The sequence below is a fragment of the Pelodiscus sinensis genome, chromosome 3 (assembly GCF_049634645.1).
Source record: "Pelodiscus sinensis isolate JC-2024 chromosome 3, ASM4963464v1, whole genome shotgun sequence".
In the NCBI taxonomy this organism is placed as follows: Eukaryota; Metazoa; Chordata; order Testudines; family Trionychidae; genus Pelodiscus; species Pelodiscus sinensis.
In genome coordinates, this window is record NC_134713.1 from 163,550,652 (window position 1) to 163,563,330 (window position 12,679).

At 47.2% G+C, this 12,679-nt stretch overlaps 1 protein-coding gene across 3 annotated transcripts in view; it reads left to right on the top strand.

The window, feature by feature from the left end:
* The window catches only part of LOC102456795 (calmodulin-1), a 29,229-nt gene extending 27,523 nt beyond the window's left edge, over positions 1 to 1,706 (top strand). For all 3 annotated transcript variants that reach the window (XM_075925397.1, XM_075925398.1, XM_014574803.2), the window contains one exon: positions 1,085 to 1,706. In XM_075925397.1, coding sequence (XP_075781512.1) covers positions 1,085 to 1,113 — 29 coding nt within the window. In that variant the 3' untranslated portion in view covers positions 1,114 to 1,706. The remainder of the gene's footprint in view (positions 1 to 1,084) is intronic.
* Positions 1,707 to 12,679: the final 10,973 nt, after the last annotated feature.

Sequence of the window (12,679 nt, forward strand, 5' to 3'; positions counted from 1 at the left end):
TAGGAAAACTAGTCCAGCATATGAAGAAAGCATGTACAATTAGGAACTGATATCTGTTCCACCTCTCCTGCCATCCAGCAGCCTTTGTGGCTCCTTCCTTCTGTTGCTCATTGACTAGCTAATGTCCCCCTAGTGCATGCTAGTTAATGTCTTCAGAGGCGCTCAAACTTCCCCCATGAGCACATTCTTCCTTAGATCAAGGAGATCTAGACTAATAGATTTTAAGGTCAGAATGAACTATTGTAATCTCCTGTGTAATACATGCCATAGGAATTTCCCAAAATAATTCCTAGAGCTTATTTTTAGAATCATCCAATCTGGATTTAAAAATTCATCATGACCTTTGGAAAATCAACAGCTATTTATCCTTGCTGTCAAATGTGCTGCTTATTTGTCATATGCTTTGTCTAACTTCAACTTTCAGCCATTGTCTCATTACAACTTTGTTACATGTATTGTTGAACAAAATTGAATAATTGGCTTTTCATGTTGCACCTTAAATTGTCAGCTGCTTTATTGAGCCATATTGCAGCTTCTCCTGGGCAAATGCATTAAGCAAAAGCTAGTTATTTTGGGTTTTTATTTCATGGCAGGTTAATTTCCCTCTCTTGAGACTGGTAATGCTGCCTTTGCCCAATAGTCCAGGCTAGTCCATTAATGTGCTAAGGGCAATAGTAGTGAGGGAAGTCTTTTCAAAGCAGAAATCGCATTTGCTGAAGACAGATCAAACTTTCTGAAGACTTAATTATGGCTGCCTTAGGAACAAACATTTTCTAACTCCCGTCTGAGGCAAGATGAGGCCTGAAAACATTATGGGACTCAATACTACAAATGTCCCTTATGTGTAGGGGGACAAGCTGACTTCCAGTACATTCAGAACTACAGCTCCTGAAAATGATATGTTGATATGCAGGTAACAGGTTCTTTTGGAACAGAGTGGAAAAGATAGCAAAACATCAAACATTGTCCCGCAAAAGGCATCTCAAATATTCATTAGCACAGTAGCTCTGTAAATACAGGGGTCTTGACAACTTGTAATGAGAGGGTTTGCAAGATACTAATACATCTTTCTTTTTCTTTTCAGAATTTGTACAAATGATGACAGCAAAGTGAAGAGATTGTACAGAACGTGTTAAATTTCTTGTACAAAATTGTTTTTGCCTTTTGTTTGTAACTTATCTGTAAAGGGTTTTTTCCCTTACTGTCAAAAATATGCATGTATAGTAATTAGAATTCCATTCCATGTTTTTTCTCCCTCTATCTTACTGTCATTGTTCTGACAAGTTTTTGGGAAAATTGATCAGAAGTAACAAATGTTGCATGTGGCTTACTTTGGATATTTAAGCCCTTCTGCCTATCTAAAGTCTGTAGGAATTGATCAAATGGGGGAACATCTGGGTTATGCTTGTTAAAGTAGCTTTCTTCAGGAAACTTAGCATGTTGTTAAAACGTGGAGCCTTAACTCTGCGTGGACTATTGACAGTTAACAATATGAAACTTAAAAGTTGCACTATTGCAAAACGGGTGTATTATCCAGGTACTAGTTCATACACTATTTTTTGTACCAGAAAATCATTTTCTCATCTACCATGCTTATTTAAACTCTATTTAGCCACTACTTTTCAGAATAATCTGCTTATGGCACAATTTGCCTCAGATCCATTCCAAGTTGTATATTTGTTTTCCAATAAAAAAATTACAACTTACGCATATTTGTGTATTCTTGAGTTATTTATGGTATTAGACTGCAATGAGATTAATAGCCTCAGCGTGCAGGCAGAGTGTATTAGATATTTAAAATTACTTGTGAATGCTGAGACAACTAGTGTCTTGGGGGGGGGGGGGGGGGGAAATGGCCATTTTTATCATGTGAATTCTATATTTGGAGAAACTACTGCAGAAAGTTACAGAACTGCCTGAAATATTTTTTTTCTTGAGGTCTGGAACTTCTATAAAAAGGCTCTTATGGTCTGACTTACTGCCCACTGTCTAGGAAGCATTTCTTCTATTGTCATATGGCTGCTGAATCCACAGTTGACCTAATTAAAATGTTTTCTTTGAGACTGATGGAAGGACTAGTCAAGGTTTTACAAAAGGGAAACACCAGAGATCTTTTGCTTGTAAATACTTCAAGTTTGTGTTAGAATATCTAGCTTCATATTAAGTCTAAAAATTACTAAATCCAGATTGGCCATGATTGTATCCATTAGCAAAGTTTAGGTATGTAGCAAGTAAGCAGGATGAGTTAATTCACTTTGCTTGAATATGGACTAATGGAGCCTTGATCTCTACGTGTAATACAACCCTGAGTGCTTCGTGGCTGTACTGTGTACCTTCCATTTAAAACAATAACTGTATTGTCCTTTTGTGACTGTCCTCTTGGGGCACACGCTCTTGTCTCTCCCCTCCCGAGCGGACATGGCCCTGCGGGCCCCACCATCGCTACCTTGGGTCCAGGAGTAGATTTACGGGTGCGAGCACCTGCTCCCTAATGAGGGCAAGGCCCTGAAGGCCCACTGTCCTACAGGTCCTTAGATCTAACTGGGTCCTCCTCCCCTTTGGTCAGATAGCCCCTCCTTTGGAGTCTACACTAGTTCTCCCGCCACCTTATGGCCAACACTAATATCCAGGCCTTCGGGGGAGGGGGGGAGGATTAGGGGGACCCAGGCCTGCCCTTTCCTCCGGGTCCCAGCCTGGGGCCCTAGAGGATAGGGGCGTTAAACCCCTACCTGACTGACGAGGCTCCTTCCCGAATCACGTCAGCCCACGGGCGCCAGAAGTGCTCTGCCCCAGGCTGTTCCCAAGTTCCCTTCCGCAGAGTTCATCGGGCTTACTGCTTTGTCGGATCCAGTCAGTCCGGGGTCTGTGCGCGGGCCTCCAGGCCACCTCCCCAGCTACGCCACCTAGGAGGAGTAAAGCGCTCCCTCTGGCTTAGCGAGCGACTCCAGTTATGGGAGCGCACCTCCCCCCACCCCTCAGTTTGCTCCTTCTGCCCTTTTCAAGGGCCCTGCCATGGTACATCCAGGGATGCTGCCCCGCCCACAGATGCCCCTGCCCAGAGACGCTGGGCCTGAGTCCGGGGCTCCACCCCCCCGTGACATGGCAGGCCGCCAGTGGGATGACCTCTTCAGCCACCTGCAGTATTCCCCTGACACCGCCGGGGCCCTTCCCCGAGCCGGCGGGTCACTCCGAGCCCCACCAGGCTCTAGCAGGGCCTTGGCTGCCTCCCCGCCCTGTCCAGCACTCCCTGGTGTCACGTTGCCCTGCCCCTGTGTGCAACCAGTGGAGGTCCCTATGCCAGCTGCCGCTGCAGCCCCGGTTAGCCTGGTACCCCAGCAGCGGTCCCCCTGGTGCGGCTTTCTCCCCTCCCCTTGTCAGCAGCGCGGACCACGTTCCACCTGCTGCAGTGCGGGCCTTGCTTGGCCCGTCACCTTTTTCCCACAGGGACAGAAGTAATAGCTAAGGACCCTCTTCACTCATAACTTTATATGTTTTTACCCAGCAGCCATTTATGGGTTAACTAAAAGTGTATATCCCAAAAGAGCATGAAATAAAATGGCCAGTGAACTAAAGTGAATGGAGTTTAATGTAATTCACATCCACCAGGCTAAGTGGGTCAGCTTTGCACCTGGCTTCAGAACATCTATCCAAGAGAGGGCTATCCTTCTCTTGGACTTAGGAAACCTATGACTAATTCCTTGCTCTGTTGCAGATCTCACACACATTGTACCAAGTATCTTATGACCAGAACCTCAATAAATAGAATTTTAATGAGCTAAGGGCCTAAATTCCTTTGAAGCATCCTGGCCTTAATATTTGTGCCTCAGTTCTCCACCGTAAAATGGGAATAATGGTACCGTCCTAGTGTTGCGGGGAGTGGAAACAAAGCATTAGGTTGAGATGCTGAAACTTGGTATTGCCCACAAAGGTATATTTACATGGCAGACACCCAGACCTGTTGTGCGCCAGCTGACTTGGGCTTACTGGGATTGTGCTGCAGGGCTGTCTTACTGCAATGTATACTTCTGGCCCTAAGAGAGGAAGGTTCCCAAGCTCAATGCAGGCTAAGTCCAGGTTGCTACACTACAGTGATGCAGCCCATGCCTTGTGAGCCAAGTGTTGGTAACTTGAAACTTGGTACATGGATGTCCACCCATACCTGCCTGAGCCAGATGGAGGAGTCTGGGAACATCTACAGCTCAACCTTATTTGGCATAGAAGTGAGTGCACAAGCACAGAGGTCAAGTCTCTGTACTGTAGTATAATGTTCTCAGGCTATGTCTAGACTGCAGGCTTTTTTCGGAAGAGATCTTACAAAAAAATTTCTTCCAAAAGAGAGCATCTACACACAAGTGCATTGAAAAAGCAATCTGCTTTTTCGAAAGATAGCATCCATTCAGTGTGGATGTTATCTCACGTGATTACTATGGATGGAGTAGCCACCAGAGCATCTGTGTTTTTTTCCTCTTCTTTCAAAAGAGCTCCCTCTTCCCTGTCCACGCAGGCCTTTTTCTAAAAAAGCTCTTTTGCAAAAAGGCTTCTTCCTTGTAGAATGAGGATAACCAGTGTTGGAAAACTCTGTTCTTTAGATTTACTTTCGGAAGAATGCTATTGCAGTGTGGACGTAACTCAGGTTTTGTCGGAAAAACAGCCGTTTTTCCAACAACTCTGCAGTGTAGACATGCCCTCAGCATGATTGACAAAAGGAAGTTTATACATCCTAACACTAAATACTTGGGCATCAATTTTGTTCAAACTCTGTAAGGAAATGGAGCACAGCCTGGCAATCCCACTGTGCTCCTCTGCACTGTCCGGATTGAACCGCAGAAGGTGTTATGCTTACGCTCCATAGAAGAGATCTTCTCAATGGCATCTAGTCCAATCAGAAGGTTTTTATTTAATGTTGGGAGGTTTCCATAGTGAGCCTCCCTATTGTACTTCTAATTCAGACAGGCAGTCCTTACAACTGTCAGCATTAATTCCCAATGTAAATTCCAGAACTATTCCTCTTTTATCCATCTTTGGAGCACTGACAATTTCATAGGAGTGCAATCTTTTTTTCCCCCTCAGAGTTACTGCATTAAGTTAATCTAATGTGGCACGTTTTCTTGGTCAGTCATTTGTTTTCTTTGTCAGACATCTTCACATATTAGTGACTGAGGAACTTTGAGATATTTTAAGGTACTGCTTCCCATGTGGTAGTGCTTATGCTTATCAAGCACACAGGATCTTTTTAGGAGAAAAGGCAATATGTTGCATTTATTGAGAATAGAAGTAAAAAGCATATGCATTCATCCAGTCTCTCACACCAGTGACACAGTCCTTCTGATGTTATCAGTCTGTGGCTTGGACCAATCTAATGGCAGGCTAGAAGTAACACAAGTTCCCCGCTCATATGAAGACATTATCACTACAAAGTACAGAACTATTTGTAATTGCAAATCACAGTTCTGCAGACACTATTGCTTACATCAGCAAACCCTATACCGTATGGTGACCATAATCCGTCTCTAGCAATGTTCTAATCTCTTCCTGCCTTGACATCGTTGACAGAAATAGGCAGCCTGTCTGATATAGCTGAAAGATTCCTTTCTTTGACCCACATTTGGGGACCATATTACTTAGTCTGGACACAAATACATCCAGAACAGAAACATTTTATTTAGGGGCCAAATCTGTAATAGTGGGTTCTTTAGTCTGGAAAGGGGTAAAATAAGATCTAATGGCTGGAAGTTGAAGCTGGACAAAATGAAGACTTACCTATTTCACCCAGTTTTGTTGCCAAAAACTGCCTATTTTGCAACAAACTGGGGGGTACACACCACACTGTGTCTTGTGTTGTGAAACACACCCAGTTTCAGTAACATAAAATCTTCACTGGTATGAGAGACCTTTTCTTTTCTCCCCCCCTTACCGTTAACAAACATGCACAAGACTTTTATTGAACTCTGCTGTCCTGCAGCCAGGTAAACAACAATCTGCCTCTCCCTTTTGCAAGCCCTGGGAAATTATAAATTCCATTTTCTGCTTGATGGCTCAGCATGGGAGGTCTCTTGGTATCTTCTTAGGTAACCATTTCTAGCTATCTAACCAAACACTCTTCTGCTTGGACCACTGCAGAGCTATTGGCTTTAAACAGTAGATGGAGAGAAGAATCTGTTCAGTCCCAGCTGTGAGTGACCCGTAGGAATTGAGACTTGTATGGCAAATTTCTTGAGGCTTGTGTGAAAAGGGCTATGAGTGGAGGACACTGCAGAGCAGAGAGAAGCTAAAGGAGCTGGGGTAGGCCTACGATAAGGCTGTTCTAGTGCTGGTCCTTAAGACATGCTGTTTCTATAAGGACCCCATCTCCACTGCCATGAGCCCTGTGGAGCAGAGGACACAGAGGCTGCAGAGAGGATCTAACCTAGAGGACGAATTAATAACTGAAGATGTTGAGCTAGACGAGATTGTGGAGCTCCCAGCAGAGTTGCCCGGTGTACAGCCAGTCTCTGCTGCTTCTGTCTGGGGATCAGGACACTATCTCCTGCCTTTCTGCAATCAGTTGTGCAGAGATCAAAATAGCACATAGGTGAGCACATATATAGCAGTGCAAAAGTCACAGGCATGTACGTGCATCCGAGTTTTCCTGCTTATCCTCAGCAGCGAGATGTCTGCTAGAATGATACCTGCCTGTGGAAAAGCATGGGATAATTTTAGAATGAGCTCTTTGCAAAGCTGCCCTGCAAAAACTATTTTCTTTTGTCTGTGCGCACGACCCCAGACCTTCATCCCCAACACAAGCCATGCTTTGGGGGATTGCAGTGCTGTGTGCCTGGCAAAGTTCTGGTGACTGGTATGTTTCTACAGGTGCTTGTAAGCGAAATGTTTCAATACTGGGCTGGCATTTAACAAGCCCTCTTTTGTACACTGTCCACAGCAGCAGAGACTTGGAGGCTCACTGCATGCAACCCAGCAGAATGTTGCTGGCAGATTAAAAGGCCAATCTGCAGCAAAGTAGATGTATATAGGGAGGTGCTCCAACACTCCTCCAGAGAGACAAGGAGATGAAAGGAGTGCTGGGAAGCTAAAAGGCAGGACAGAAAAGAGACTCAAGCATTTGCTAGGACTGTGTGGATGATAAAAGTCATGGAGAAGCACAAGCGAGTGCAACACATTGGAGAAACATCCCTGTTGATATCTGTTGCAAGATGGTCTGGTGATGACATTGGAATAAGTGTGCCATCGATTTCTCCCCTCCCCGCCACACGGGGAAGCCCATCTCTGCAAAGCTATCCACTATTTCACATACATTTCCCAGAGTCATGGTCCTCCATAGCAGGACTATGACAAGGGAGTTACTCACCTTGTGCAGTAACGAGTATTCTTCGAGATGTGTGTCCCCGTGGGTGCTCCACTGTAGGTGAAGGGTCGCCCTGAGCCTCAGATCGGAGCTTTGTATAGCAGTTTCCCCTGTTGAGCCACGCATGCCCAGGAGGCATCTCGAGCCCTTCCTGCCTCCTGAGGAGCACGGCTCAACCCCCTCCCTTTCAGTTCCTTGTCTCCGCCCGAGTAATTTTGACTCCGAGCAGAGGGGAGGCAGGGAGGGTCGTGGAGCTCCCACGGGGACACACATCTCGAAGAACACTCGTTGCTGCACAAGGTGAGTAACTCCCTTTTCTTCTTCAAGTACTGTCACCGTGGGTGCTCCACTGTAGGTGATTACAAAGCAGTATCCAGTATATGGCTGGAGGGAGCCGGAGTCAATGTTTGGCAGTGGTGGAGAGCACTGCCGTGGCAACTGCTGAGTCACTCTTAAGTTGTGGAAGAATAGCGTAATGTTTAGCAAAGGTATGATCTGAAGACCATGTTGCTGCCCGGTAAATGTCTCTTAAGGGGACATTGCCCAGAAAGGCTGTAGAAGCAGCCGTGGCTCGAGTAGAATGCGCTCATGGTGGGCGTAGCAGCGGTCTATTGCCCAGAGAGTGGCACTTAATTATGCATGTCGATATCCACTTTGAGATTCGTTGAGATGATATTGGTGTCCCTTTGGATCGTTCAGCAATGGAGATAAAAAGTCTTTCAGATTTACGAAATGGTTTTGTTCTTTCTAGGAAGAAGGCCAGAGCCCTCCGGATGTCCAGAGTGTGCAGGCTGGCATCTGTCTGCGAAGAATGCGGTTTTGGGAAAAAGGTAGGTAACACGATCGGTTCGTTGAGATGGAATTCTATACAGACCTTTGGCAAAAATGTGGGGTGGGGTCTAAATATGACCCTATCCTTTGTGAAAACTGTGTAAGGAGGCTCTGACATTAATGCTCTGAGTTCGCTCACCCTCCTGACGGAGGTGATGGCTAAGAGGAAACAGACCTTCATAAAAAGGAAAGGAAGTGGTACTGTTGCCAGTGGCTCAAAGGGAGGTCTGGTGAGGCAGTTCAAAACAAGATTTAGGTCCCACAAAGGGGGTGGGGCCCTATGTGGTGGGTACACATTCTGGAGTCCCTTGAGGAATCTTTTTGTAGTAGGATGGTTAAAAATGGAGAAGCCATCTACTGACGTATGAAATGCTGCTATTGCAGAGAGGTGTACTCTTAGGAAGGAGATTGACAGTCCTGATGCTTTAAGGTCCAGAATGTAGTCTAGGATGGTATCTAGTGGTGAGGCACAGGGCTCCACTTTGGCTCGCTGACACCAGTGACAGAAACGTGTCCATTTCTGTTGGTAAGTTTTCCGAGTAGACTGTCTCCTGCTCTGGAGGAGGAGGTCTTTTACTCGCTGGGAGCAGCGATCTTCTATCTCCGAGAACCAGAGAGAAGCCATGCCTGAAGATGCAGGGTATTGAGTTGTGGATGCAATATCCTTCCGTCGTCCTGAGATAGTAGGTCTATCAGGTACGGTAGTGGGTAGGGAGGCTGGGCCGCTAGCCTGTGAAGGTATCGGTACCAGGTTTGGCGAGACCATGATGGCGCAATCAGGATGACTAGGGCTTTGTCTCTCAGGATCTTGCACAGGACTCTTGGGATGAGCGGTATGGGAGGAAAGGCGTAGTGTACGGGGGCAGTCCATTTGAGTGTTTGCCAAGTCCTGCACGTGAGCAGAATTGGGGACATTTGGTGTTCTGGGTAGAAGCAAAGAGGTCTATCAATGGCCATCCCCACTGGTGGAAAATTGAGTTCGTCACCTCGGTATGTAACTCCCATTCGTGGTCCGAGGTGAAGTTTCGGCTGAGGGAGTCCGCTTTGATATTGTTCACTCCGGGCACGTAGGATGCTATAAGGGTGACTTGGTTGCGGATGCACGAGTTCCACAGGCGAATAGCCTCCGTGCATAAGTAGCGGGAGCAGGCTCCACCCTGTCTGTTTATGTAGAACATCGTGCAGATGTTGTCCGTTAGGATGCGGACTGTGTCACTGGCGATGTCGGAGGCAAAGTGTGCACAGGCATTCCTTACTGCCCCCAGTTCGAGGAGATTGATATGTAAGAGTGTCTCATTTGGGGACCACCTGCCTTGAACTTCATGACCGTCCATATGTGCCCCCCAGCCAAGCAGGGAAGCATCTGTGGTGATTTGGATAGTGGGTTTGGTTTGTTGGAATGGAACCCCCATCAGAAGATTGTTTGGCATCGTAAGGATGCCAGCACGTCTGGTGGGATAGTAACCGTTTTGTTTCGAGGGTGTCGTCATGGGATATAAACGGTTGCAATCCAGAGCTGAAAACATCGAAAGTGCAGATGAGCATGGTGGACTACGTAGGTGGTGGAAGCCATGTGCCCCGTTAGTCGGAGGTATGTAAGTACCGTGGTGGTAGGAACTGTAAGCATCCCGTTTATAATTTCTTGCATAGTTTCAAAACGTTGCTGAGGTAGGTATGCCCAGGCTGTAACTGAGTCCAGGCATGCACCAATGAACTCTATGTCTTGAACCGGGTGCAGAGTTGACTTGTCTTGGTTGATTAGAAGGCCTAGACGACTGAGGAAGGTCGTGGTTGTATGTATCATAGAGGCCGTTTCGGCGTACGAGGATCCCTTTAGAAGGCAGTCGTCTAGATAGGTAAATATGATGACGTTTTGTCGTTTGAGATACGCCGTTACGACCGCCAGTACCTTTGAAAATACCCTCAGAGCTGATGAGAGACCAAAGGGAAGAACCTTGTACTGGAAGTGATCTGGTCCCAACGTGAAGCGTAGGTAGCATCTCTGGGAGGGGTGGATGGTTACATGGAAATAGGCATCTTTGAGGTCGAGGGCTGCAAACCAGTCCCCTTGATCTAGTGCAGGAATGATTGTGGAGAGTGTGACCATCTTGAAATTCTGTTTCTTGAGAAACTTGTTCAGTTTGCGGAGGTCCAATATAGGTCTCCAACCCCCTGTTTGTTTTTCGGTTAAGAAATAGTTTGAGTAAAACCCTCTCCCGTGGAACTCTTGGGGTACCCTTTCTACAGCTCCGATGAGGAGGAGTCCATCGATTTCTTGTTTTAGAAGGGTTTCGTGAGAGTGGTCCCTGAAGAGGGACGGGATAGGGGGAAGGGTAGGGGGGATAGAGGTAAATGGGATGGTGTAGCCCACTCGAATTATCTCTAAAACCCAGCGGTCCGATGTTATGGATTCCCATTGAGGAAGGAATGGCCGCAAACGGTGGGTAAATAGATGGCCATGTTGAACTCGTGGTAGATCGTAAGAGAGGTGTTGTAGGCCCTCGACCAAATCTTCAAATTTGTTGTTTAGATGGTTGGGTAGTTGGTGGGCGGGCCTGGTTGGGGCGACTTCTGGGACCTCGTTGCCTTGGTCTAGTGTCTTCATAGGGCCTCTGTGGTCGATTGTATTGCCCATATCGGTATCGGTTGTATGAGTTATATGGGGTGTATCGTCCACGTTTATAGGGCGGCGTGTACATGCCCAACGTGTGAAGTATGGACTTAGAATTTTTGCTGTTATGGATCATTTAGTCCGTAGTAGCTGCAAATAGCTTTTGCTTGTCGAATGGCAAATCTTCCACTTTAGGCTGGAGTTCGCAGGGAACTCCTGACGACTGGATCCAAGAAGCTCTACGCATGACCACCGCTCTAGCTGTAATTCGGGCTGCGGTGTCAGCAACATCCATTGCGGTTTGGAGAGCAGTGCAGGTGATCATATGGCCCTCATGAACTATTGCTTTCAAGATGGATCTTTTGGACTCAGGGAAATGTGGCACCAGTTCTCCCAGTTTCGAGTAATTGTCAAAGTCATGATTTGCTAAAAGAGCGGAGTAGTTTGATATTCTGAGTTGTAGGGTGGAAGAGGAGTATACCTTCTTGCCAAAAGAGTCCAACTTTTTGTGGTCCTTGTCTGCATTGCCCAACTTGTATTGTGGGAGCTTTGCACGTTGTTGTGCTGAGTCTACGACTAATGAATTAGGTTGTGGGTGTGTGAAGAGAAAGTCGTTGTCTTTTGATGGGACAAAGTACTTCCTGTCGATTCTCTTATTAGTTGGTTGAATGGATGCAGGTGTTTTCCAGAGGTCTTCTGAGGTCTCCATTATTGCCTCGTCTATAGGCAGGGCAATCTTGCTATGTAATGTAGGATGGAAATTTTTTAGCAATTGGTACTGTTTCTTCTGGACCTCTTGCAGGGAAACATTCTGGCTTGTCGCTACCCTCTTGAATAGTTCCTGGAACTGTTTTAGATCATCAATTGGTGCAGAATCTGATGGTACTACGGCTTCATCTGATTGTGTATCGGAAGCATCAGAATGTGTGACATTTATTGAATGAATGTCTGATTCATTGTCAGAGATTCGGTCCGCCTCTTCATCCGATAGAGTTGCTGGAGGTAGGGGCTGCGGCCGAGATGAGCTTCTCCGGGATGGAGTGGGGTGAGTTGGGGAGCGTCGTCCACATGGCTCCCAGTGTTCCCAGGGTCCCCATTGTGGTGGATAAGGTGGGGGTGGGTAAGACCAGTATGGGTGCCACGGGTTCTGTTGTGGTGGAGCCCTGTAATGATGGGAGCGAGACTGCCTAGGTGATGCGTGTCTCGAGGAATAAGACGTGTGGTGGTCATCCTCAGGAAGAGGAGCGTCTTGGCCGGATAAGAGTGATGTAGACCTGGGAGGGGATAGCCTTGATGGGGACCTCCCAGTTGAGTAAGATGTGGAAGGCAGGCACTGATAGTAAAGGCTGCTGTGTGAGTCAGTTTCCTGCTGAGGCTGATCGCTAGCAGTCTCATCTGGCTGCCTGTCTGGTTGTGCTGGCAGCGTTAGTGCAGCATCATGCTGCTTAGTTGGAGCTGGTGCCGGGCGCTTAGCAGGCTGTAATTCGCTCTGCTGCGGTGCCGTGGCTTTAGTCGGCACCGCAGCTTTAAGCTGTGCTGTGGCTTTCAGTGCCGCCGGAGCTTGAGGCAGCATCGGGGCTGGAAGCGGTGCCGCAGTTTGCTTCGGCGCCGGCTTTTCTTGCCGTGCTGGCTGTTTGGAGCGCTCCCGGGGCCGCTCAGCTGTAGCGCGCCCCAGTGCCGGTGCGGAGTGGGAGGATCGCCCCGAAGCCTTTGTGGCAAAAGTCCTCCTGCTCTGGTGTGCCTCGCCTCCATGTTTTGGAGAGGAAGAGGATGGTAGGGAGCGGGATGGTGAGGGTCTGCCCCTAGGCTCACTCCTGGAGGGCGTGGGGGGGCTCTTGTCACATTGCCGCCTGTTCCCCAGCAGGCTGTAAAGCCTTTTCAAATAAAATCATTCT